The sequence below is a fragment of the Lepidochelys olivacea genome (genome assembly GCF_965140295.1).
Source record: "Lepidochelys olivacea isolate rLepOli2 genome assembly, chromosome: 13".
Taxonomy (NCBI): Eukaryota; Metazoa; Chordata; order Testudines; family Cheloniidae; genus Lepidochelys; species Lepidochelys olivacea.
In genome coordinates this window covers 32,583,546-32,610,520 of record NC_140423.1, presented here as the reverse complement: position 1 = coordinate 32,610,520, position 26,975 = coordinate 32,583,546, and the positions used below count along the sequence as shown (strand labels likewise).

General features: G+C 57.5%; 1 protein-coding gene across 2 annotated transcripts; it reads left to right on the top strand.

Annotated features, from left to right (window-relative positions):
* Positions 1-2,042: 2,042 nt before the first annotated feature.
* Positions 2,043-26,975, top strand: VWA5A (von Willebrand factor A domain containing 5A). 2 transcript variants are annotated; one of them, XM_084645186.1, is made up of 18 exons: positions 2,043-2,112; positions 4,503-4,567; positions 4,856-5,058; positions 7,249-7,471; positions 10,284-10,456; positions 11,094-11,208; positions 16,817-16,989; positions 17,138-17,226; positions 17,380-17,524; positions 18,080-18,159; positions 18,766-18,880; positions 19,009-19,173; positions 22,458-22,561; positions 22,869-23,077; positions 23,963-24,097; positions 25,382-25,518; positions 26,116-26,242; positions 26,665-26,975. In XM_084645186.1, exons 2-18 carry the CDS (start codon positions 4,528-4,530, stop codon positions 26,742-26,744), a joined length of 2,313 nt encoding a protein of 770 aa, XP_084501312.1. In that variant the 5' UTR covers positions 2,043-2,112; positions 4,503-4,527; the 3' UTR covers positions 26,745-26,975. The 2 variants fall into 2 exon arrangements, with proteins under 2 accessions (XP_084501312.1, XP_084501313.1); XM_084645187.1 differs by having other exon boundaries at positions 2,045-2,112; positions 4,508-4,567.

Below are 26,975 nucleotides of genomic sequence, written 5' to 3'. Positions count from 1 at the left end.
CTCCCAACCTGGGTGGAAATGGGATGGGGGTAAGAGGCACCTTACGTGATCTGAAGCTGACCGCCCCATAGCTCCATAGCGGCGCTCCGCTCCGCCAGCCGCCCCACAAAACTCCTTCGCTCAGCTGCGCTCCGCTCCGCCAGCCGCCCCACGAACTCCTTCGCTCAGCTCCACGGCCCACAAGCAGCTCCTGCCATCCACACACTGCTCCGTGTTGAACTGCTTCACCAGCCGTCCCGCAAACTACTCCACAATATATCTTCAGGCTCCCCCACTACTTAACACAACACTCAGTGATTTCAGCGCTTAGGTGAATTCAGCTTATAGTAGGGGAGCCCCAGTGCTGGTGCACTGTCAGCCCAAAGTGAGCTCAGCAGCCTATAACTAGACTTCTAATGAAATCAAAATTAGCTCTGATATTCCACAGTGGAGAGAGGAGGAAGTGCAATCAGCATGTAAGGCCCTCACCAAGGGGCCCATGCCACCAAGTATTAATACTTGTCCCCAGCCTCTCCCCATTCACACAGTTTTGGAACCCATGACCCTTGCCTAGCGAGTGCTACTTAGATGATGGTGAATCCCTCCATCGTAACAAAAGGCCACGTACAGTTCCAAGCACAGTTCCCATAATCAGGGTAATAACAATTTATTCTTCCTGCCCCAATAACAGAGACACTGGGGATCCCACAGCAGCCAAAGTGACCATTTGGGCAGCTATGGTCTCATTCTAGGCGTGGTGGGTGTGCCTATGCAAATGAGATCGGCCCCTGAAGTTCTTTTCCACAACTTGCCACACCTCACCACCAGATGTCAGGGTGGAGCTCATCCTGACACTGCTTACACTTTATTACCTATTTTTACTGTTCCAGGTGTATGAAGTGTTAATCTGATTTAGAGTGGACATCTCAGAGAAATTGCATAAGCTTGAGTGAATGCCTTTCCCTCTCCTTTCCAGGATCAGAACATATTGTATTAATATTTGCAATGAGAGCATGGCAATTTCTAGTTGACTCATAGATTTGTTTCACATCTTACAGCTGTGCTGTGTCTGCAGATAATATGCATGCAGGAGAGATAAATAATTATTGTTAAGGGTTTTTTTATATTGAGCTTTTCATAAATTCATAGAATCATAGAATATCAGGGTTGGAAGGGACCTCAGGAGGTCATCTAGTCCGACCCCCTACTCAAAGTAGGACCAATCCACAACTAAATCATCCCAGCCAGGGCTTTGTCAAGCCTGGCCTTAAAATCCCCTAAGGAAGGAGATTCCACCACCTCCCTAGGTAACCCATTCCAGTGCTTCACCACCCTCCTAGTGAAAAAGTTTTTCCTAATATCCAACCTAAACCTCCCCCACTGCAACTTGAGACCATTACTCCTTGTCCTGTCCTCTGTCACCATGGAGAACAGTGGAGATCCATCCTCCAACAATAGTTAGCTAACAGTCCAAACAACATTAGGAAAGACCATTTAGTTGGGGCTGGTCCTGCCTGGCGCAGGGGGTTGGACTAGATGACCTCCTGAGGTCTCTTCCAACCAGCATCGTCTATGATTAAGTGGTCCACCAAGACCCCCAGCAATTTTCAAGTGGTCTGCGGGGAAAAAAAGGTCTGAGAACCACTGTCCTAGAAACTTTCCCGTTTCCCTCTGGTTTTGGTTCTCAGTTGCTGTTTACTCCAGTGTATCGGCTTTGAACTGTACGGAATGGCCAGCGGGGCAGGGAGGCGTCCGGTGCAGAGAGAGCACCCCAGAGTGGGGACACCCTCGCCCCTGTCCCAAGTGACAAGGACACGAGCCCCAGCCCTGTTGGGGTTTCGGGGACTTAGCCCAGCCAGGAGGAGGAAGGGGAGCCCCTCGAGGGCACGCAGGCCTCCGGGCAAAGGGAGCTGGAGCGAGGACTGGGGTCCTTATCCAGCCGAGTCCCCCGGGGCAGTGCAGACGCCAGGAAAGTTCCCCACGAGAGCGGGAGCGTCCGACGGCCCCTGGGGTGGAGTAGCTGGGGCGGGGAGTTTGCAGACGCTCCCTGGCTGGGCTGGGCGGGGCTATCCGGGAACAGGGGTGGTTGGTTTCGCTTTCCCAGCCGCTGCGACACGGGGCGGGCGAGTGAAGGTAACGGGGCCGCAGGACCCCCAGAGCCCCCTCGCCTCGGGGCCGGGGCCCCCAGCCGGGGGCAGGACCCAGGGGTCCTGCTCCCACCCCGCGAGCTGGGCACACAAGGGCCGGGGGGCTGGAGTCACGGCCCGGCCCAGCCCCGCCCCACTGGCCGGCCCCCAGCCGCGGGGACTCCCCTCAGCGGAGCGGGGTCTATGACCCGGACAGGCAGGTCCGGCTCTGCCCGGCAGGGGGCAGCGCGGCTCTGGCAGCGGGGCCCGCGACGGGGGAGGGGGAGTTCGGACCGGAGCCAGAGCAAGAAACCTGCACCCTGCGGGGTCCAACCCGCCCCCCGGCCCCCGCCGCACTGTCCGCCCCCCCGCCCGCCCTCCCCCCCGCACTGTCCGCCCCCCTCCGTCCGCCTGTCCGTCCTCCCCCCCCGCACTGTCCGCCCCCCTCCGTCCGCCTGTCCGTCCTCCCCCCCCGCACTGTCCGCCCCCCCGTCCGCCTGTCCGTCCTCCCCCCCCCGCACTGTCCGCCTGTCCGTCCTCCCCCCCCGCACTGTCCACCCCCCCCGTCCGCCTGTCCGTCCTCCCCCCCCGCACTGTCCGCCCTCCCCCCCCGCACTGTCCGTCCGCCTGTCCGTCCTCCCCCCCCGCACTGTCCGCCTGTCCGTCCTCCCCCCCCGCACTGTCCGCCCCCCCGTCCGCCTGTCCGTCCTCCCCCCCCGCACTGTCCGCCCCCCCGTCCGCCTGTCCGTCCTCCCCCCCCGCACTGTCCGCCCCCCCGTCCGCCTGTCCGTCCTCCCCCCCCCGCACTGTCCGCCTGTCCGTCCTCCCCCCCCGCACTGTCCGCCCCCCCCGTCCGCCTGTCCGTCTTCCCCCCCCCGCACTGTCCGCCTGTCCGTCCTCCCCCCCCGCACTGTCCGCCCCCCCGTCCGCCTGTCCGTCCTCCCCCCCCCCGCACTGTCTGCCCCCCCGTCCGCCTGTCCACCCTCCCCCCCGCACTGTCCGCCCCTCTCCGTCCGCCTGTCCACCCTCCCCCCCCGCACTGTCCGCCCCCCTCCGTCCGCCTGTCCGTCCTCCCCCCCCGCACTGTCCGCCCCCCGTCCGCCTGTCCGTCCTCCCCCCCCGCACTGTCCTCCCCCCCCCGCACTGTCCGCCTGTCCGTCCTCCCCCCCCCGCACTGTCCGCCCCCCCTCCGTCCGCCTGTCCGTCCTCACCCCACACCCCCCGCCGCACTGTCCAGCCCCCCTTCTGTCCGTCCTCACCCCCCACCGCACTGTCCAACCCCCGTTCCGTCCATCTGTCTGTCCTCACCCCCTGCCGCACTGTCCAACGCCCTTCCATCCGTCTGTCCATCTTCACCCCAGACCCCCCACCGCATTGTCCAACCCCCCTTCCGTCCCTCTGTCCATTCTCACCCCACACCACATTGTCCAACCCCTCTTCCATCCACCTGTCCATCCTCACCCCACGCCACATTGTCCAGCCCTCCTCCGTCCGTCTGTCCATCCTCGCCCCCTGCCGCACTGTCCAACCCCCCTTCCGTCCGTCTGTCCGTCCTCACCCCCCGCCACGCTGTCCACCGCCCTTCCATCCGTCTGTCCATCTTCACCCCAGACCCCCCATCGCATTGTCCAACCTCCCTTTCGTCCATCCTCACCCCCCACCGCACTATCCAGCCCCCCTTCCGTCCGTCTGTCCATCCTCACCCCCCGCCGCACTGTCCAAATCCCTATTCTATCTGTCTGTCCAGCCTCACCCCCCTGCACTGTCCAACCCCCCTTCCATCTGTCTGTCCAGCCTCGCCCCCCGCCACACTGTCCAACCCCCTATTCCATGTGTCTGTCCATCCTCAGCCCCCGCCGCGCTGCCAACCGCCCTTCCGTCCATCTGTCCGTCCTCACCCCCCTGCACTCTCTGATTTTGTTTGTCTGGCTCCCCTGAGAGCCCTGAAGACGGGGTGTATCCATCTCACTCTTGGCAAGCGGGACATCCCATCCCCCGCAGCAGACGCGCAGGGCCCTGTGAGGCTCCCCTACATTTCTCCACCCCTCTCCCAGCCATTCCCTCCATCCAAACATCCATCCCCACCCCCCTCCCATCAGTCTGTCCATCCATCCCCACCCCCCCCCCTGCATACATTTCTCCATCCAGCTCCCAGCTGTGCCCCGGTCCCTGCCTGCCCCTACTTGCTGGGGGCTGGCGCCATGTATGGGACCGGGGGCCCGAGAGGAGCTGTCACTCTGATCTCTGAGCTCGGCCTGAGAGCCTGCGGGACTCCCTGCCACATGACCTGGCTGAGCAGGGGAGCGGGGCTGGGGTCTTGGAGTCATTGCTGGGGGGACACCCTGTGCTCGTCAGTTTCCATGGAAACCCTGTATCTCACCACACACCCTTTCCCAGCACAGATCCCCGACCCCGTACCAAGATGACAAGCTGCGGCCTCCTGAACAGTTCCAACAAGCCGGGTGAGTCAGGGCGGGGCGTCCCCTGGCTGACGCCTCCCTCCCCTGGCGCCCATGGGGGTGTCAGAGGTTCCTATGGCTGACGTCCCCCTCCTCTGACACCCATCGGGGGGTCCGAGAGGCCCATGGCTGACAGCCCTATTCCCTGTCGCCCATGGGGGTCAGAGGGGCCCATGGCTGAAGTCCCACTCCCCTGGAGCTCATAGGGGTGGTCAGAGGGGCCCCTGGCTAACGTCCCCCTCCCCTGGCGCCCAAGTGGGGATCCCCTGGCTGACGTACCCCTCCCCCCAGTGCCCCTGCGCAGCGGCTCGGTGACGGTGCTGATCCGCGGCTTTGTGGCTGATGTGGGCTGTGAGCTGCTCTACAGGAACGATGAGCCAGGGCCCGTGGAGGCCGTGTTCGTGTTCCCCGTGGACGCCGAGGCGGCCGTCTACGCCTTCCAAGCCCGCCTGGGGGGCGCCAGCATTGAGGCCCAACTCCGCGAGAAGAAACAGGTACCGGGGGGCAGAGATCCCGGGGGGAGAGACGGTACCGGGGGGGGCAGGGCTGGGGGGAGCTCAGGGTGACCCCGTCTCTCCCGACAGGCGCATGAGCTGTATGGGTACGCACTGGCCGGGGGGCAGGGCAGAGGGATGTCGGGGGGCAGGGGCTCTCGGCGTAACCCCATCTCTCCCAGCAGGCGCATGCTGGCAGAGGGATCTCGTGGGAGAAGGAGATCTCAGGCTTACCCTGTCTCTTCAGGAGGTGCAGGAGCTGTTACTCATGGGGGAATCAGGCACCAAAAAATTTAAAATGCTGTGCACAATATTTTAAAATTCTGCATATTTTTTGGTCAAAATAACACAATGTAATCATGCCAGTTTCCATTATTTTGGTAATTTATTTCAAAATACAGCCAGCAAGTACATCTGTAACAACACAGACCGAAAAAAAGATTCTGGTAATTTTTTTCCACAATATCAGGGTTGGAAGGGATCTCAGGAGGTCGTCTAGTCCAACCCCCTGCTCAAAGCAGGGCTGTCAAGGTTCCTCCCCCACTCTGAACTCTAGGGTACAGATGTGGGGACCTGCATGAAAACCTCCTAAGCTTACTTTTACCAGCTTAGGTTAAAACTTCCCCAAGGTACAAATTAATTTTATCATTTGTCCTTGGAATAACCACTGCCACCACCAAACTCTAACTGGGTTTACTGGGAAATGTAGTTTGGACACGTCTTTCCCCCCGAAATCCTCCCAACCCTTGCACCCCACTTCCTGGGAAAGATTTGGTAAAAATCCTCACCAATTTGCATAGGTGACCACAGACCCTAACCCTTGGATCTGAGAACAATGAAAAAGCATTCAGTTTTCTTACAAGGAGACTTTTAATAGAAGTAAAGAAATCACCTCTGTAAAATCAGGATGGTAGATACCTTACAGGGTAATTAGATTCAAAACATAGAGAATCCCTCTAGGCAAAACCTTAAGTTACAAAAAAGACACACAGACAGAAATAGTCATTCTATTCAGCACAATTCTTTTCTCAGCCATTTAAAGAAATCATAATCTAAAGCATACCTAGCTAGATTACTGACTAAAAGTTCTAAGACTCCATTCCTGTTCTATCCCCGACAAAAGCAGCATACCAACAGACCCTTTGTTTCTCTCCCTCCTCCCAGTTTTTGAAAGTATCTTGTCTCCTCATTGGTCATTTTGGTCAGGTGCCAGCGAGGTTACCTTTAGCTTCTTAACCCTTTACAGGTGAGAGGATTTTTCCTCTGGCCAGGAGGGATTTTAAAGGGGTTTACCCTTCCCTTTATATTTATGACACGGGCCAATCCCCAATTTTTGCCCCAGATCCCTAAATGGCCCCCTCAAGGCTTGAACTCACAACCATGGGTTTAGCAGGCCAATGCTCAAACCACTGAGCTATCCCTGCCCCCAGTATAGAACTGTATTTCCTGCATGCCTCAGAAGCGGCACAAAGGCTTATGGGAGTCAGGGGTAACGGAGGAGCTGAGGAAGAGGCAAGGAGCCTGGAGTGAATCGGGAGGGTTGTTGGGTGTGGATGGGAGAAGTATAGAACAGGTTTTTTGTGGGGAGTGGCGGATTTTTAGGGAGTTGGGGAGCCTCCCGCAGGCAGACCCTGGCTCACACCAATCCTCTCCCATTCAGTCAGCCACATCTGCCCCGTCTCCACACCCCACATCGGTCTCTGCAGCCTCCTCCCCCATCCCTGTGTGTCCCTGCATCCCCCTTCCCTGTTCCCATGTGGCCCTGCAGCCCCCCTCCCATTCAGTCCCTGGCTCAGTGGTGTCACCCCACAAGCTCCTGAGCCCACTGCCCAGTCTCTCGCCCCCACCAGCCCTTCTGAACCCCTCTCCGTGACGCCCCTTGCAGCCCCGTGTGCCCCACTCTGTCCTAACCTGGCTCCACGGGCAGCGTGCTGTGATGAACAGAGCCAGCGCCCTGGCTGTTTTGGTGTCACAGCAGCCTCTGGAGGAAGAAAGGTGGAACTGCAGTATTTCTTAGGAAGAATTATTATCTGCAGGGAGGAAAGTCTGCACCAGACGTGAATTCTGGGCATACGCAGTGGTGCAGAATTCCCCCAGAAGTAACCTGTATGAGGACATGCTAGCCCGGGGGTAGGGCAGGGGAATCTCAGGGGCCAGGGGGATCTCGGGATGACCCTGTCTCTCTGGCAGGCGCAGGAGCTGTACGGGGACGCGCTGGCCGGGGGGCAGAGCTCCTTTCTGCTGCAGCAGGAGGGGGCCGCGGGCGACATTTTCAGCTGCTCCCTGGGGAACCTGCCCCCCGGGGAGGAGGCAGCGTTGACCCTGCGCTACGTCTGCGAGCTGCCGCTGGAGCCTGATGGGGCCGCCCGCTACGTGCTGCCGGCCGTGCTGCGTCCCCGCTACACGCCCGATGGTGAGACTCACAGATCCCCCTGCCACTTTAGCCTGCCTGGTGAGACCTGTAGTTCCCAACACCCCCACTGCGCACCCTACAGTGAGTGACCCCACAGCCTGTAACCCCCTGCGACCTCCTAGCCCCTGCTATGTACCCCACAGGGAAAGACCCACATAGACCCTCATAGACCACTACTGTGTGCCCCATGGTAAGTGCCCCCCCAGCCCTGCAATCCCCACCCCAGGGTATGTGGACCCCCCCCCCGGGCCTTCCCCTGATATCCCAGCATCCCCCCATCCCCCCCAATAGCCCACACCCCCCATAGAATCAGAGAACTGGAAGGGACCTTGAGAGGTCATCTAGTCCAGTTCCCTGCACTCATGGCAGGATTAATTATCTAGACCATCCCTGACAGGTGTTTGTTTAACCTGCTCTTAGAAATCTCCAGTGATGGAGATTCCACAACCTCCCTAGGCAATTTATTCCGGTGCTTAACCACCCTGACAGGAAGCTTTTCCTAATGTCCAGCCTAAACCTCCCTTGCTGCAATTTAAGCTCATTGCTTCTTACAATTTTTCTTCTTCCTCCTTTGTAACAACCTTTTACATACTGGAAAACTGTGATCATGTCCCCCTCAGTCTTCTCTTCTCCAGACTAAACAAACGCAATTTTTTCAATCTTCCCTCATAGGCCATGTTTGGTAGACCTTTTATCATTTTTGTTGCTCTTCTCTGGACTTTCTCCAGTTTGTCCACATCCTTCCTGAAATGTGGCACCCAGAACTGGACATGATACTCTAGTTGAGGCCTAATCAATGCAGAGTAGAGCAGAAGAATTACTTCTCGTGTCTTGCTTACAACACTCCTGCTAATACAGCCCAGATTGAGGTTTGCTTTTTTTGTCACAGTGTTACACTGTTGACTGTACTTAGCTTGTTGTCCACTATGACTCCCAGATCCCTTTCCGCAGTACTCCTATCCTAGGCAGTCATTTCCCTGGCATTCACTACGTTAGATGTCCAATCACCACCAATTTTCTTGGTGAAAACCAAAACAAAGAAGTCATTAAGCACCTCTGCCATTTCCACATTTTCTGTTATTATCCCCTCCTCGTTGAGTATGAGCCTACCCTGTCCTTGCTCTTGCTTCTTTGTAGTATTTGTACCCTTTATCTCTCTAGCTAGTTTGATCTCGTTTTGCGTCTTGGCCTTTCTAATTTTGTCCCTACATACTTGTGTTGTTTGTTTATAGTCATCCTTTGTAATTATACCTAATTTCCACTTTTTATAGTACTCTTGATTTTTAGATCATTGAAGATCTCCTGGTTAAGGCAGGGTGGTCTCTTTCCGTACTTCCTGTCTTTCATACACGCAGTGGGATAGTTTCCTCTTCTGCCCTTAATAACGTCTCTGAAAAACTGCCAAACTGTCTCCAGTTGTTTTTCCCCTTAGACTTGCTTCACATGGGCTCTTACCTGCCAACTCCCTGAGTTTGCTGAAGTCTGCCTTCTTGAAATCCACTGTCTTTATTTTGCTGTTCTCCCTCCTACCATTCCTTAGAACCATGAACTCTGTCATTTCATGATCACTTTCACCCCAGCAGCCTTCCACTTTCAGATTCTCAACCAGTTCCTCCCTATTTGTCAAAATCAAATCTAGAACAGCCTCCCCCCTTGGTAGCTTTCTCCACCTTCTGAATTAAAATATTGTCTCCAAGACATTCCAAGAACTTGTTGGATAATCTGTGCCCTGCTGTGTTATTTTCCCACCAGATGTCTGAGGAGCTAAAGTCCCCCATCACCGCCAGGTCCGGGGCTTTGGATGATTTTGTTAGTTGATTAAAAAAAGCCCCAGCCACCTCTTCTTCCTGGCTGTGTGGTCTGTAGTAGATCCCTGCCCTGACATCACCCTTGTTCTTTACCCCTTTTATCCTTACCCCGAGACTTTCAACAGGTCTGTCTCCTATTTCCAGCTCAACCTCAGTCCAAGTGGATCCATTTTTAAAATAAAAGGCAACACCTCCTCCCTTTTTCCCTGCTTGTCCTTCCTGAGCCGGCAGTACCCTTCTAGACCAATGTTCCAGTCGTGCGTATTATCCCACCAAGTCTCCGTGATGCCATCTGTGTCATAGTTGTGTTTATTTACTAGCATTTCGAGTTCATAGAATCATAGACTATCAGGGCTGGAAGGGACCTCAGGAGGTCATCTAGTCCAACCCCCTGCTCAAAGCAGGACCAACCCCAAATAAATCACCCCAGCCAGGGCTTTGTCAAGCCTGTCCTTAAAAACCTCCAAGGAAGGAGATTCCACCACCTCCCTAGGTAACCCATTCCAGGGCTTCACCACCCTCCTAGTGAAAAAGTTTTTCCTAACATCCAACCTAAACCTCCCCCCTGCAACTTCCTGCTTATTCCCCATACTTCTTGCATTAGTATACAGACATCTAAGATACTGTTTGATTCCCCACCCCACCCAGTTCTGTCTTGTCTCTCCTTTATCCCTCCTATAACAGTCCATGTTCCCCCCCCAAATTCTAAACCTTCTCCCAGGTCTCCATCTTCTTGACTTACCTGTGGGATTTGGTCACCTGCCCCCTTCAAACCTAGTTTAAAACCCTCTTCACTAGGTTAGCCAGTCTGTATCCAGATATGCTCTTCCCCTTCCACGCTAGGTAGACCCCATCTCTGCTTAGCAGTCCTTCCTGGAACAGCATCTCATGGTTAAGGAAGCCAAAGCCCTCCTGGCGACACCATCTTCACAGCCAGGCATTCACTTCCAGGATGCATCTTTCTCTGCCTGGGCCCCATGCTCACCCTGTGTCTCTCTCTGCAGGGTGGGATGGGGAGGATGTCACCCAGGGCGTCCCACGAGTCCCGCAGGGGGAGCTGCCCTACACCCTGAGCCTGAGTGCCACGCTGCAGTCGCCCCACGGCATCGACCGTGTGCTCTCCAACTGCTCCCTCTCCCCCCTGAGCTACACATCTGGGAACCGAACCACCGCCCAGGTAAGTGTTCACCCGGACACCTGAGTCTCGTCCATCCCCACTGGGAGGTCAGTATTGGGGGGCAGCTCTGAGCAGGGAGGTGATGGGAGCTCTGGGCTGAGGGGTGGTGCCAGGGGACTGTCTGGGTGTGGGTCCTGGGTGGGCATCTACAGAGGTGGGAGCTCTGGGATGGGGCAGGGGGTGGGTCCCAGAAGGCATGGGGTTGCGGGGGAGAGGGTCAAGCAACACCAGTGGATCTGGGGAATTGCCCGCTTTCTCTGGGGAAAATCTCAAGGGGCTGAGACCAGTCCATGGGGGTGAAATCCTGGACATTCGAGGGGCCCTGGTTCCCTTTGCTTTCTGGGAGTTTCATTCTCCTTGATTTTCAATGAAAGAAAATAGGGGGGGAGTGGAAAAATATCACCTCCAAATTGGAAAGATTTAGCCCAACAAAGTCAGAATTTTTGCAGTGTTTTCCGCAAGAAGAGCCAAGTCCCCGTGTTGCCCTTGCGATATTTTTCCCTCTCTCCCTCCCACCTAACCCAGAGTTGCTCCCTCCCCTCTGGCTGCATGGGGGGCATTGAGCCTGACACAAGACCCAGCGGGACCCTGCCCCCCAGGAGCCATGGCTAGATGACTGTGTCTGTCGCCCTACCAGGTGTCACTGGCCGAGGCCCCCCCATGGGACCGAGACGTGGAGCTGCTGGTGTATTACGCGGAGCCGCACAAACCCAGCGCAGTGCTGGAGATCGGGTTGCCCGGAGCAGAGCCAGGTGGGGGGGTCCTGCACCCTGATGCCCCTGGCCGGCGGGGTGGGAATGGGGGGATCCAAGGGGGAGGGATGTGGGGGAGGAGTGTTCTGGTCGGTGATTTGGGATCGTGGGTCCCGGGGCAGTGAGGGGGATGGTAGGGGAATGGGGGGGTCATAGGGCTGATGGGGCTGCGTGCTCAGAGGGGTGCAGGGGGAATCTGGGGGCAGGGTTAAAAAGGTCTAGAGCAGTTTTTAAAGTAAGGGCTGGGGGGAAGCCGACAGGTGCAGAGGAGCACGTGGTTCAGACAGAGGGAGGATCTATTGATGGAGGCTCTCTATGTCCTCGTACCGAGGAGAGGATGGAAGATGATAAAATATGGATCTGTAGGATCTGATGAGAAACAGTCAACTAAAGGAAAGTCCCATTCAATTACATCACGTAATGGCAGACAGCTAAAAAGTGACAAGTTCTTAAAGTGCTAATATACCAATGCTAGAAGTCTAAATAATAAGATGGGTGAACTTGGGTGCCTTGTATTAAATGAGGGTATTGATATAATAGGCATCACAGAGACTTGGTGGAATGAGGATAATCAATGGGACACAGTAATACCAGGGTACAAAATATATCAGAAGGACAGAGCAGGTCGTGCTGGCGGGGGAGTGGCACTCTATGTAAAAGAAAGCAGAGAATCAAATGAAGTACAAATCTTAAATGAACCAAACTGTACCAGAGAATCACTGTGGACAGTAATTCCATGCTCGAATAATAAGAATATAGCAGTCTGGATATATTACCAGCCACCTGACCAGGATGGTGATAGTGACTGTGATAATGCTCAGGGAGACTGGAGGGGCTATTAAAATAAAAAACTCAATAATAATGTGGGATTTCAACCATCCCCATATTGACGGGGTACATGTCACCTCAGGACGGGATGCGGAGATAGTTTCTTGACATCTTAAATGACTAGTCCTGGAACCCACAAGAGGAGAGGCAATTCTTGATTAGTCCTTAGTGGAGCACCGGATCTGGTCCAAGAGGTGAATATAGCTGGGCCACTCGGTAATAGTGACCATAATATAATTAAATGTAACATTTAACACGCGGGGAAAACACCACAGCAGCCCACCATGGTAGCATTTAATTTCAGAAAGGGGGACTACACAAAAATGAGGACGTTAGTTAAACAGAAATTAAAAGGTACAGTGCAGAAAGTGGTACCCCTGCAAGCTGCATGGAAACTTTTTAAAGACACCATAATAGAGGCTCAACTTATATGTATACCCCAGATTAAAAAACAGAGAGAACCAAAGAAGTGCCACCGTGGCTAAACAACAAAGTAAAAGAAGTAGGGCGGGGTGGGCAAACCACAGCCCGCGGGCCGGATCTGACCCTCAGGGTTTTGGATTCGGCCTGCGGGATTGCCACCCCCGTGGCACCGCTGGCCCGGCACCGCTCCGGGAAGCATCCGGCACCAAGTCCCTGTGGCCCCTGGGGGAGGGAGGGCAGAGGGCTCCATGAGCTGCTCTTACCTGTGGATACCTTCCCGGAAGCTCCCATTGGCCGGGAATGAGGAACCACGGCCAATGGGAGCTTTGGGGGAGGTACCCACAGGCAAGAGCAGTGCACGGAGCCCTCTGCCCCCACTCCCCTAGGGGCCGCAGGATCGTGGTGCTGGACGCTTCTCGGAGTGGCGCGGGGCCAGGGCAGGCAGGCAGGGAGCCTGCCCTGGCCCCGGTGCACACCGCTGCCACCCCGGAGCCTCTCTAGGTAAGCGGCGCTGGGCCAGAGCGCACACCCCAAACCCGTCCTGCACCCCGCCCCCCAACTCCCTGCCCTAAACCCCCTGCTTCACCCCACACCCCTCCTGCACCTCAACACCCTGACGCACCCCTCCTGCGCCCCAACTCCCTGCCCTGAGCCCCCACCGTACCCCCAACACCCTGCTTGAGCCCCCTGCCGCACCCCTCCTGCGCCCCAACCCCCTGCCCTGAGCCGCCTGCTGCACCTTGCACCCTTCCTGCACCTCAGCCCCTTGCTCTGAGCCCCCTGCTGCACCTTGCACTCCTTCTGCACCTCAACCCCCTGTCCTGAGCCCCCTCGTACACCCCGCACCCCTCTTCTACCCCATTCCCTTGCCCTGAGCCCCTTCCTGCACACTGCACCCCCTCCCACTCCCTGCACTCTCTCCCACACCCTAACCCCCTGCCCCAGCCCTGCATGCAATTTCCCCACCCCGATGTGGCCCTCGGGTCAAAAAGTTTGTCCCCCCCTGAGTTAGAGGCATCCTTTAAAAAGTGGAAGTTAAATCCTATTGAGGGAAATAGAAAGGAGCATAAACTTTGCATAAACATTCACTGTGCAGCTCCCTCCGGGACACGGACTCAGCAGTGAGGCTGCACCCAACCCTGACACAGCGCAAGGACAGGGCCTGGCCCAGAAACATCCCAGGGCCCTGCCCGTCCGTGCCAGGCGCCCCAGGTGTAGGAAAGCAGGCTCAGCAAGGAAGGATCCAAGTGTGGGGGTGTCACGGAGTCCCTGGACGATGCTCTGGATCTGCTCCCCATGAAGCCCGTCAGGACTCTGGGGTAGTCGCCTTTCTGTGAGCAGCCCGTCTGCAGGACACGCAGCTCACACAACTTCCATCTTCCTGGGTCTGACCTTGGAGCATCCAGCATCCTCTGCCCCTCCATGCGCTTCCCACAGCGAGTCCACCCAGGCGGGGCTCCTGGGGAAGCCAGAGGGTCCTGCCCCCCCAACTTCACAGTCAGACATGACTCTCAGCCAGCAGGTAAACCAGAGATTTATTAGACGACAGGAACATGGTCTAAAACAGAGCTTGTAGGTGCAGAAAACCAGACCCCTCAGCTGGGTCCATTTTGGGGGGCCGTGAGCCAGACAACCATGTCTGCCCTTCACTCCATGTCTCCAGCCAGCCCCAAACTGAAACTCCCTCCAGCCTCCCCTCCTCTGGGCTTTGTCCCTTTCCAGGGCCAGGAGGTCGCCTGATTCCTTTGTTCTCCGACCCTTTAGCTCTCACCTTGCAGGGGGGAAGGGCCCAGGCCAACAGTTGCCAGGAAACAGGGTGTCAGCCATTCTCTGTGTCCAGACCCCTGCACACACCTGCCCTCTAGGGCTCTGCAACGATCATACACCCTTATCCCACTACCTAGATACTTAAGAACTGCATTGGGGAAACTGAGGCACTCCCACACTATTCAGAGGAAACATTAAGAACAGTCCCACTTCGTCACAGGGGGATCCAGGTGTGGGTTGAGAAGGTTTTGTGTGGGGCAGTCTGGGTGCGGGCGGCTCAGTGGGGGATCTGTGGACAGGGGGATCTGGATGCACAGGAGCTTGTTGGAGGGTTCTGGGTGCAGCGGTAATGGGACTCTGCAGGGGGATCCAGGTGGAGGTGGTTGGGGCTCAGCAGGGTGGGGTCTGGTGGTGGGGGGAGATAGAACTCTGCAGGGGGGTCTGGAGAAGGGGGATCCGGGGGGGGGTCCAGATGCTGGGGGAGTGGGGCTCAGTGGGGTGGGGATCCGAGTGCAGGGGGGTGAGGCTTGGCGGGAGGGTCTGGGTATGAGTCTGGATGCAGGGGGTTGGGCGGGTGGAGGAACCGTTCCCTGTACAGGGATCCCTCCCCCTGCAGATGAGGAGCAAAGGGTGCAGGAAGTGGGGCCAGCGGGGGTGGGGGGGACTTTGCAGAGCTTTCTGCAGTCAGGGGAGAAATCTGGGGGTGGGTCTGACCCGGCCCCGGATGCCTTGCAGGGGAAGAGGAAGTCCCGCCCTCCCCAGCCCAGCCGGGACTAGCAGCTGAACCCAGCACAGGGTCGGAGCCATCAGCCGGGTCTTCCCCAGTCCTGCCCCACAGTGATATACCGCTCTACTGGCTGCCCTGGGAACCTGAAACCTGCAGCTGGGGAGGGTCACAGGACCACTCTCGTGGCTTCCCTTTGCTTCCCCGTCAGAAAGTCCTCTTTTTTTTTTTTTTTTTTTTTTTTTGAGGGGAAGCAAAGAAATCTGTGCTGGACATAAATTCTGTGCATGCGCAGTGGTGCAGAATTCCCCCCGGGGGTAAAACATCCACTTGATGTACAGCGACTGTCAAAAAAGCGAACAGACTGGTAGGAATCATTAGGAAAGGGCTAGAGAATAAGACAGAAAATATCATATCGCCTCTAGATCAGCCATTCTCAAACTTCAGCAATCCGAGGACCCCCATTTTGATTTAAAATTTTTTGGGGACGCCCTGCCCTGCCCCTTCCTGGCCAGTGGGAGCTGCGGAGCCGGCACTTGGGTGGGGGCAGTGAGTGGAGCCTCACTGGCCGCCTCGGGGCCACAGGGAGCTGGCAGCCGCTTCCACGTGGAGGAGTTGAGGGAGGGAGGGGGAAGAGTTGATCAGCGGGGCCCACAGCCGCCATGGAGTTCCCTCGCGGACCCCAGTTTGAGAAACGCTGCTCTAGATAAATTCAGGGTACGCCCCCATATTGAATACTGTGTGTAGATGTGGTCGCTCAAACTCAAAAAAGATACATTGGAATTGGAAAATGTTCAGAAAAGGGCAACAAAAATGATATGGGGTATGAAACAGCTTCTGTATGCAGAGAGATTAATAAAACCAGGACTTTTCAGCTTGGAAAAGAGATGACTAAGGGGGGATGTGATTGAGGTCTATAAAATCATGACTGGTGTGGAAAAAATAAATAAGGACGTGTTATTTACTTCTCATAACACAAGAACCAAAGGTCACCAAATTAAACTAATAGGCAGCAGTTTGAAAACAAACAAAAGGAAGTATTTTTTCACACAGTGGCACAGTCAGCCTGTGGAACTCCTTGCCAGAGGATGTTGTGAAGGCCAAGACCTTAACAGGGTTCAAAAAAGAACTAGATAAATTCATGGAGGATAGGTCCATCAATGGCTATTAGCCAGGATGGGCAGGGATGGTGTTCCTAGCCTCTGTTTGCCAGAAGCTGGGAATGGGCGATAAGGGATCGATCACTTGGTGACTCACTGTTCTGTTCATTCCCTCTGGTGCGCCTGGCTCTGGCCACTGTTGTCAGACAGGATACTGGGCTGGATGGAGGTTTGACCCGGTCTGGTCCTTCTTATGATTATGGGTGGGTGTTGAAGGAGCTGGAGATGAGGTGTTGGGGGGCCAGAGCAGGGGGGTCTCAGTGGAGCTGGGAGTGGGAGGGCGGAGTTCCTGAGAGCAGGTAAACACTGGGGTGCACTGCAGGTTTGGGGATACAGGGGAGAACGGGTGATGGAAGGGCAAGCCCCTGGGTGGCCTGGGAATTGGGGGCAGTGTGGGATCTATGAGAAGGAGGTCTGGGGGGAGGGACGGGGTGGGGCTCTGGGGCAGTTGGGAGGCGCTGGGGATGGTGGGGGATCTGTGGGGAGGGCGAAGTCGGGGGAGGGACAGAGGAGTGGGGGTGGGGCTCTGGGGCAGTTGGGGGTTACTGGAGGGGCTGGGGGCAGTGGGGGATCTAGAGGGAGGGCAGTGTGTGGGAGGGACATAGGTGGGGCTCTGGGGCAGTCAGGAGGGACTGGGGGCTCTCGCAGGCTCACAGGACTCCACCCCATGCCCACCCCATTTGGGGCTGGCCCCATCTCCCCGCAGGCTCCCTGATGGGCGACCCGGCCTTGATGGTGACCCTGCTGCCCAGCCTGCCCGAGGCAGTGCTGGGCCAGAGCCCTGCCGGGGAGTTCATCTTCCTGCTGGACCGCTCCGGCAGCATGGAGTGCCCCATGGACGGCCGAGACTACTCCCCCCAGCGCATCGACAGCGCCAAGGTACAGCCAGGTGGGAGGCCGCGTTAGATGGGCCTGTGGAGGAGAACAGCTCAGGCTGGCTGGGCATGCGGGGGGCAGAACCGGGGGTAGGGGGGAGCCCAGGCTGGCTGGACCAGAGGAGTGACTCCGTCCATCTGTCCATCCCCAGGAGACCCTGGTCCTGCTGTTGAAGAGTTTGCCCCTGGGCTGTTATTTCAACATCTACGGCTTTGGGTCTCAGTTTGAGTCCTTCTACCCGTGAGTCGGAGGGGGGCTGGGGGTTGCTAACTGGGTTAGGGGGCAGGGTAGGCTGGGGTTTGGGTGTCTGTGGGTTGGGGGCAGGGCTGGCTGGGGTCAGGGTGTCCCTGGCTCCACCTGTCCTGGCCCCTGACCCCTCGGCATCCCCCGCAGGCAGAGTGTGGGATACACCCAGCAGACCATGGCCGAGTCCTTGCAGCGCGTCCAGCAGCTCCAGGCTGACCTGGGGGGCACCGAGATCTTGGCACCGCTACGAGCCATTTACCGCAGCCCCTGCCGGGACGGGCACCCACGCCAGGTATCGGGGCAGCCACAGGGCATCCCGGGGCCTCGGAGAGGGACTGAGGCTGGTGGGAGCTGATAGGGGGCGCTTGGAGAGGGGCTGGGAGCCAGGAGCCAGCTGATCAGGACTTGGGGGGCTCAGAGTAGGACTAGGGGCAACAGGGGGCTGGTGCACCTGGGGATGGGAGCAGGGCATGGCAGGCAGGAGCCGGAGGGGGTACCTCTGTATAGAGCTGGGGGGCAGCACTGGGGGGTGCCCTGCAACCAGGGGGCAGAGAGGGCACATGGTGGGGGGCAGGAGGGAGCTTCCAGAAAGGTGCCCACAGCAGTCAGGCGGGTTAGTGTCTCCAGGGGCCAGGGAAGAGGTGACAGTTGGGTTCCCAGTTAGGGGTCCCCGTATGTCAGCACCCCCGGGGAGGCCTCTGGGAGGGAGGGAGGAGTGCCGCTGGGGGTCTCTGGGAGGGGGGTCAGTGGGACAGGCTCTCTGGGGGCTGCCACTATTCCCAGGGGGAGGGGGTGTCTCCAGAGGGATTTTGGGTCCCCGGCTCTGACAGCGTCTCTCCCCCTCCAGCTGTTCGTGTTCACGGACGGGGAGGTGGTGAACACCCAGGAGGTTATCACCGAGGTGCAGCATCACCGGGGGACACACAGGTAATGGGGGCACCTGCCCTCCAGCATCCCTCCCACCGTGCCCCCCAGCCCTGCCTCCCAGCACCTCTGCCCCCTAGATTCCCCCCAACCTTGTCACGGTGTGCGGAGTGGCTCCCAGCTAAGAGTGCCAACCTCAGGTCAGACTGTCGGAAGCCAGGGCAGATGCCCCAAACCCTAACCTAACCCTTACCCCGCACCCCCCAACCCTGCCCCCCAGCTCTGCCAGCATGGACACCCTCAGCAGCCCCAAACTCTCTCCCCCGAGCCTGGGAACCTCCAGCACCCCCCAACCCTGCCCTCCATTATTTCCTCAAAGCTGCCTGCTGACCTGGCGACCCCCCAGCAACCTCATACTCTCTCCCTCCGGCCCTGCCAGCATGGAGAACCTTTGTCCCATCGTCTCCCCAATCCTGCACCCCAGCCCTACCAGCCGAAAAACCCTCAACACCAGCATCTGCCCATCTGTTCATCTCACCCTGCCCCCAGCCCTACTGGCCTCTCTCTCTCCCAACTGCCCCTCAGCACTGAATGGGCCCCCCCAGCTCTGCCCCTCCCCCTCCTGTCTCTAACACACACCTCTTCCCCCCGGACACTGCCCACCTGCAGGTGCTTCTCCTTCGGCATTGGGGAAGGGGCCTCCACAGCTCTGGTCAAAGGCATCGCCCGGGCAGCAGGGGGCAGCGCTGAGTTCATCACAGGCCAGGACCGCATGCAGCCCAAGGTGAGAACCCAGGCGTCCGGGCTCCCAGCCATCCTGCTCAAACCCACCAGTCTCCATGCCCACCTCCAGGCTGGGGATAGGACCCTGGTGTCCTGGCTCCACCCTGTGTGTGCTGGTCTCTCCCCCAGGCGCTGCAGTCTCTGAAGCAGGCCCTGCAGCCGGCCGTGACCCGGATCTCGCTGAGCTGGGATCTGCCCCCTGGGATGGAGGCGGAGCTGCTGGGCCGGGGCCCTGAGGTGATCTTCCCTGGGCAGCGATGCCTCATCTACGCCCGGCTCCGCGGACAGCCACAGGTGAGAGAGCGAGCCCCCCCGGGACGCCCCCAGGGCTCAGGATCAGTGACTGAGCCAGGAACCTCCCACCCTCTCCTGGGTGGTAACTCTAGAAGAAGGAGTGAGAGGTAAAGAGGCATCCTTTAAAAAGTGGAAGTTAAAGCCTAGTGAGGAGAACAGAAAGGAGCATAAACTCCTGCAAGTGAAGTGTAAAAATATCATTAAGAAAGCCAGAAAAGAATTTGAAGACCAGCTAGCCAAAGACTCCAAAACTAACAGCAAAAAAAAATTTTAAGAACATCAAAAGCAGGAAGCCTGCTAAACAGCCAGTGGGGCCACCGGACGACCGCAGTGCTAAAGGAGCACTCAAGGACGACAAGGCCATTGCGGACAAACTGAATGAATTTTTTGCGTCGGTCTTCACGGTGGAGGATGTGAGGGAAATTCCCAAACCTGAGCCATTATTTTTAGGTGACAGATCTGAGGAACTGTCCCAGCTTGAGGTGTCGTTAGAGGAGGTTTTGGAACAGACAGATAAACTAAACATGACTGGAGAACAGCTGATGTGACACCAATTTTTAAAAAGGGCTCCAGAGGTGACCCCGGCAATTACAGGCCGATAAGGCTGACTTCAGCATCAGGCAAACTGGTTGAAATTAGAGTAAAGAACAAAATTGTCAGACACAGAGATGAACAGAATTTGTTGGGGAAGAGTCAACATGGTTTTTGTGACGGGAAATCATGCCTCACCAATCTACTCCAATTCTTTGAGGGGGTCAACAAGCATGTGGACAAGGGGGATCCAGTGGATATAGTGTACTAAGATTTCCAGAAAGCCTTTGACAAGGTCCCTCCCCAAAGACTCTTAAGCAAAGTAAGCTGTCACGGGATAAGAGGGAAGGTCCTCTCATGGATCAGTAACTGGTTAAAAGACAGGAAACAAAGGGTAGGAATAAATGGTGAGTTTTCAGAATGGAGAGAGGTAAATAGGGGTGTGTACTGGGTCCAGACCTATTTGACATATTCATGAATGATCTGGGAAAAGGGGTAAACAGTGAGGTGACAAAATTTGCAGATGATACAAAAGTACTCAAGACAGTCAAGTCCTAGGCAGACTGCGAAGAGCTACAAAAGGATCTCACAACATAGGCAGCAAGTTATATGGGCCTGTGGTGCCCATGCTCCACCCATATTCAGGAACGTGGGCACGGCTCCACCAATGTTTGGGCTTATATTTAATCAGAGCCATCCCGTCCATAGGACGGACCAGGGCAACCACCCTGGGCCCTGCGCTTTGTGGGGCCCACACTTCAGGGGGACGCGAGGTCCAGGGCAGCCTGTGGGGTCAGCAGGGGGCCTGGCTCCAACAGCAGCAAGTGACCCAGCCCCACCCCCACTCCACCCCTTTCCCAAAGCACGCGCCCCTGTCCTGCCTCCCCCGAGCGACGCCGGGAGCCGGCTGGACAGAGCGCTGGAGAGTGGGCCGGGGCCGGGTCGCTCGCTGCTGCCAGCGCCAGGCCCCCTGCTAATCCCCCAAGCCGCCCTGGACCCCACGTCCCCCTGAAGCACGGGTACCCACGGGGAAGTTGCCCCGGTCCATCTTATGGACTGGACAGCTCTGCTTGGACCCTTTCTGGGCACCACCAAAAATGATATAAACCTGACTGAGCAAAAAAATGGCGGATGAAATTCCATGTTGATAAATGCAAAGTAATGCACGTTGGAAAACATCATCCCAACTCTACATCTAAAATGGTGGGGTCTAAATTAGCTGTTACCACTCGAGAAAGAGATCTTGGAGACATTTTTCAGAGTAGCAGCCGTGTTAGTCTGTATTCACAAAAAGAAAAGGAGGACTTGTGGCACCTTAGAGACTAACACATTTATTAGAGCATAAGCTTTCGTGAGCTACAGCTCACTTCATCGGATGCATCCGATGAAGTGAGCTGTAGCTCACAAAAGCTTATGCTCAGATAAATTGGTTAGTCTCTAAGGTGCCACAAGTCCTCCTTTTCGTGGAGACATTGTGGATAATTCTCTGAAAACATCCACTCAATGTGCAGCGGCAGCAAAAAAGCAAACACAATGATGGGTATCATTAGGAAAGGGCTAGATAATAAGACAGAAAATATCACATTGCCTCTGTATACATCCCTGGTATGCCCCCATCTTGAATACTGTGTGCAGAGCTAGTCGCCCCAACTCAAACAAGATATATTGGAATTAGAAAAGTTTCAGAAAAGGGCAACAAAAATGATTAAGGGTATGGAGCGGCTTCTGAATGAGGAGAGATTAATAAGACTGGGACCTTTCAGCTTGGAAAAGAGATGACTAAGGGGGGGATATGACAGAGGTCTATAAAATCATGACTGGTATGGAGAAAGTAAATAAGGAAGTGTTACTCCTTCTCATAACACACGAACTAGGGGGATCACCAAATGAAATTAATAGGCAGCAGGTTTAAACGGCTGGAAGGAGGATACTGAGCTAGATGGACCTTTGGTCTGACCCTGTATGGCTGCTCTTACGTTCTCAATGATGGCCATTGGGCTGGGGGTCTCTGTGCTACTCCAACCCCATCGATCTCAGTGGCGATTGTTAACTCTGGTCCCTAATGATGGCCATTGGGCTTCAGGTTTCTTTGCTACCCCAACCTCATTGATCTCAGTGGGGATTGTTGGCTCTGAACCCGAATGATGGCCATTTTTCTGGGGGTCTCTGTGCCACCCCAGCCCCATCAGTCTCAGTGGGGATTGTTAACTCTGACCTCTAACAATGGCCATTGGGCTGCAGGTCTCTGCACTAGCCTGGCTGCATTGATCTCAGGGCAGGTCTACACTACAAATTTACACTGGCGGAGCTGCAACACTGGTGCATGTCTGGTGAAGATGCTCTAAGCCAATGGGAGAAGCTCTCCCACCGACACGGCGCTGTCGACACGGGGGGCTACGGTCAGTGTAACTACGTCGCTCAGGGCGCTGGAGCTCAGGGGTGTGGATTTTTCACACCTCTGAGTGACATAGGTATACTGCCGTATGTAGCGTAGACATGACCTCCGTGGGGATCGATAACTGTCCCCTACCAGTGACCACTGGGCTGGAGGCTTCTGTGCTACCCCAGCCCCATTGATCTCAAAGGGGGTCGCTAACTCCTGATCCTAATGATGGCTGTTGGCTGACTAGACAACTCCCAACTGCTGTGAATCAAGCATATTTTCCTTTGTTCTGTAACCTGGGTCTGGGAGGGTCCCCAGGCGTCTTCTCCCCCCTCGCACTCCACCTCTGACCCCCTTTCTCTGCCCGCAGCCCCCAGACACTGCCGTGGGGGGCGTCACCCTGCAGTACCGCGTCCAGGACCAGACCTACAAGGAGATGCTGCAGTTCCCCCTGCAGCCACAAGATGGAGACAGGTGACAGCAACACTCCCATGGTCCACATCCTCACCAAGCCACCGGGTCCTGCCCCCCACATCCCCACCACCAACAGAATAGAGATGGGATGGGACCTGTCCCAGGTCACAGAAGGAAGCAGAAGTCCTGGCTCCCAGACTCCCTGCTGTGACCACTAGACCCCACTCCCCTCCTATAGCCAGAGATCGAACCCAGGAGTCCTGGCTCCCCCCAACAATACACTATCCCACTAGCCCCTACTCCTCTCCCCACGGTGGCAGGAACCCAGGCGTCCAGGGCTCACCCCGCGACTCTGTCCCCGGCACAGGCTGCCCGTTCACCGGCTGGCAGCCAAATGGCTGCTGCTGGAGCTGGAGGGGGCCATGGACACCGGGTCGGAGGGGGACCAGCACCGGGCACTGGCGACCAGCCTGGCCTCAGGGGTCATCTGCTCCCTCACGGCCTACGTGGGGGTGGACACGGAGCGGGGGCAGCCGGTGCAGGGGCCGCTGGTGAGACGGGACATCCCGCTGGCAGGTAACCCCGGACGGGCCGGGGATCCCGGCACTGGGGAGGGATCAGCATGTGGGGGGGCGGGCTCGGGTGGGAGGAGGAACCAGCCTGGCACTGTTGGGGGAACCTGGCACCAGGGTGAGGGAAGGGGGAGGGAATTATGGGAAGGATCCCAGAACAGGGGGATCCCAGTGTGAGAGGAGGGACCCTGAAGCTTGGGGAGGGGGGCATCACAGTTATGGGCTAATGTCCCTTTGCTCTTGTCCCTGCCCCAGCTCCCGTGGGGCTGTGCTGCCCCCCAGTGCCCCCGTTCCCAGGGCAGGGGGGAGTGGCAGGCGCTGGCTGGGTGGACGGGGACAGCCCACGGGGCCTGACCCATCCCAGCCGGGAGAGTGGGGCCTGTGGAACGTACGGACAGACAGATGGACCCAGAACCAGAGACCCAAACAGACTGGGGCAGAGACCGAGAATCAGACAGTCGGACCCAGACAGAGGCAGGGACCAGAGGGGCGGGCACATTGCTTGTCATGAGCCGGATTGGCTAGTGGGGGCCTCTCGCCGCCCCCCCCCCAGCATCCTGCCCTCATTCATGGGGTGCAGCACCCACCCCCGTGTCCTCTGGGGCTGGATGAGGGGTCCCAGTTGGGGGGAAGCTGCAGGGGAGGGGCTGGATTCAGGGGGGCCCCAGCCTGTGGGAAAGGGGCTAGGGGGGATCCTGACTCTGAGGGAGCTGGGGGGAGAGGAGGATGGGGCTCGATGTAGGGGGTCCCAGCTGGGGGGCATGGGGGAGGGGTCCCAGTGCTGCGTTCGCTCTGGGTGCCGTGGGTGGGGGGATTTCCCTTCCTTCTCTTAGCTTGTCTCTGTTTGCATGTCTGTCTGTCCCACTCTGTCTGTCCATCTCCCCCCCAGACTTTGGGGCTGCAACCCCCCTGCAGAAGATGTGTTATTCTGCCCCTGGGCCCATGGCCTGGGCCCAAGGGCCCTCCGATGTGTCCATGGACTGCGCCATGGTCTGCGACTTTGAGGACAGCTCAGATGTGCCAGGTGAGAGCCGCTCCCCCCCCATCCCCTCCAGGGCACTCTCCCCCAGAGCTCCCCAGGGCCAGTACTGGCTGTCTCCTCCCCCAGCACCGTGCCTCCTGACTCCCTCCCCATCCCAAAGCTCAGCCAGGGGAGCCCCCGACGCGAGGGCAGGAAGTCCTGCATACACGACACCCTGCCAGAGACTGCCTCCCAGAAAGGTGAGGGGGGCAGGGGCTGGGAGTCAGGACTCGAGGCGGGCGGCAAACGCCAGGATGACACTTCCTTGGATCCGAGACAGACGTGCCCTGATGGTCCCGGAGCTGGGCAAGTGTTTAACAGCGACATCTGATCCGAAGGAACTTCCTGGGCAAAACACCGGTGTGACGCTGGGGGAGGGGGAGTCCGCAGCTGTGTTTTTTAAGTGTTGTGACACAAATTATCTTGCAACAAAATGAAAAAAAAAAAAATAAGGAAACTTCCAGGCAAAAATCTCTGTGAAACTGGAATTTGGGGTGTGAGTTTGTATCAGTGAGCTAAGGGGGGGGGCAACTGGGCAGCGGAGGGGGTAATCAGTTGCTTTTTAGGAACAGAAATGTCGCTGAGCAGTTTTCTCTGAAATGGACACGCAGCTAAATTCCCAGACAAAAATACCTTGTGACGCTGGGCCCAGGCTTGGATGTTTGTACAGGTGAGTTCAGGGGCACAGATCGTGGTTGGCACGGTCTGGTTTCTAAACGAAGAAGCCCACAAAAGGCAGAATTTTAAAGTTAAGGCTACCCTTAAAACCTGAATTGGAAGAGTCTGGAAATACAAAGTTGCAGTAGCCCAGGTAACCTTAACTGTGTCCCATAACCCTGGCCCAGGTATGGCTATAATATCGTATAGACTCCGTAACATCCCATCTCCCCTATACCCTTAGACGCTTCTGTGTCTCCCTGAACATAGGTCTGTATTGCAGGCTATAGTGTGGGATGGTCCCGGGGTCAGATTGTGTTTGAGAAACACCCTGGGATTGTGAGATTAATGACTGGGGCGGAGACATTCATGGGGCCCAAGGAAGTTTGGTTCCTAACTCCAACTGCAAATTAATTGTCATCCCATGGGTGCAGGAAGGGGCAGAGTTAAGGGTGCTGAGGAGCAGATAAAGGATTGGGCAAAGTTAAGGATGTCCATGGAGGGGCAGAGTTAAGGATGCACAGGGGGTCACAGTTAAGCTTGTTGGCTGTCCCTCAGCCTGGACAGGCCACATTGCTGTTCTGTATCCATAACCCTGTGCAAGAGCCATCTCCCCACGTCTCTCCCTAGAGCGGGCGCCAGAGGAGTCTCCCCTGCTGAGGCTGGTGTCTCTGCAGAATGCCGACGGATCATGGGACCTGGACCCCCAGCTGGCCACTGCGCTGGGGGTGAGCGAGACCGATGCCAGGGGGAGGATGCCCAGTCAGGTGAGTGTGGGGGGCAGAGGAGAGGGGAGAGATGGCAGGGCAGGTGCCATGAGTTGGGCCTGTTCTCTGCTCCTAGATGAGACTGTGTGTGACCCAGACTGAGGGTGGGGTCTAAGAGCGACTGGATCCAATGACCCCTGAACCTGGAGCCCAGTGGGGAAGACAGGCCCACAGAGGGGAGTTAGAAACCCCCTTACAGGGGATCGGCGCATTGGATCGAGGGAGCCCAGCGCTGTGGGGGGGACATGGGGAGGCCGAGGCTGGGTCCTTTCCGAGGCTGTCTCCCTAGCCCCGGGAATGCCACTGGGCATCTGAGTAGGGGGTCCACGGTGCTAGAGCCGGGGGGCTGGGAATCCTCTGAGCCTGGGGAAGGGGTGAGCGTGCTGGATTGGGGGGTCCCCAGGGCAGGGGATGGGGGGAACACTGGGGAAGTGCAGGGGGATCCCCGGGGGGATGGGGCAGTCCGGGGGGTGGGGTCCCTAGAGTGGGGGGATGGGGCAGCATTAGGGAGAGGGAGGATGGGGGCAGAGCTCGGAGGGACAGCGGGGTCCCCAGACTGGGCGCTGTCTCAGGCAGTATCTCTTCTCCCCCCCACAGGACGTGCCCCCCGGCGTCTGGGCCACGGTGCTGGCCGTGGTCTGGCTGCACGGCCGGGCTGCGGGGCAGCGCGACGAGTGGGAGCTGCTGGAGGCCAAGGCTGTGGGCTGGGTGCAGGGCCGCGCAGGTGAGAGGGGAGTGGGCGTTTGGGAGCAGGGCCCAGGGCCTCGACCAGAGAGCCCCTGCCCCACAGCCCAGCCCCCACTGAGACCCTCTGTCCCACAGCCCAGCCCACCCTGAGACCTCCATGTCCCACAGCCCAGCGCCCCACACGAGATCCTCCAGGCCCACAGCACCACCGCTACTCCATGGGACCCCACCGTCCTGCGAACCACAGCCCTGAGATCCTGCCCCCCATTGGTCCCAGGGTCCCCTGCCCCCCGGCATCCTAACAGCCTCTGGCTCCCCAGCCAGACCCCCAGAAGCCTCCAGTCCCAGGATAGACAGGCTCCCAGCCCCCTGCTCCCCGTCCCATTCCCCCCGGGCTGTGAGCTCTCTGCTCTTTGTCCCCCAGACTGATGTCTCCCCCTGACCCTCTTCTCATTGCAGGGCCCCGGCTGAGCGAATGCCTGGAAGCCGCCAACACCCTGCTGGGCTGCAGCGTTGGGCCTGCCGTCTTCAGTCTCTGAGCCCCCGCCCCGCCTCCTGCCCCCCGCACCCTTCCCCCCAGCTACCCTGGGCCTCCAGCCATGCAGAGCCCCCCCAGGGATCCTAAATTAAGAGCAGCCAATTGGTTTGCATAAGTTTAACGAAAACTGTTTACACTGACCCTGTAACTTACACCAGACTGACAGGCCCTTAGTGCTGCGGGCGGAGCCTGTCTCTGCCAGCCCCTCGCTGGAATAAAGCAGTTCCCCGGG

Excerpts from the sequence above, each read along its gene's own strand:
- VWA5A (XM_084645186.1), top strand. The coding sequence starts at position 4,528 with ATGACAAGCTGCGGCCTCCTGAACAGTTCCAACAAGCCGG. Across the intron at positions 10,457-11,093 it reads GGAACCGAACCACCGCCCAG|GTGTCACTGGCCGAGGCCCC; the intron begins GTAAGTGTTCAC and ends TCGCCCTACCAG. Across the intron at positions 19,174-22,457 it reads GGCTCCGCGGACAGCCACAG|CCCCCAGACACTGCCGTGGG; the intron begins GTGAGAGAGCGA and ends CTCTGCCCGCAG.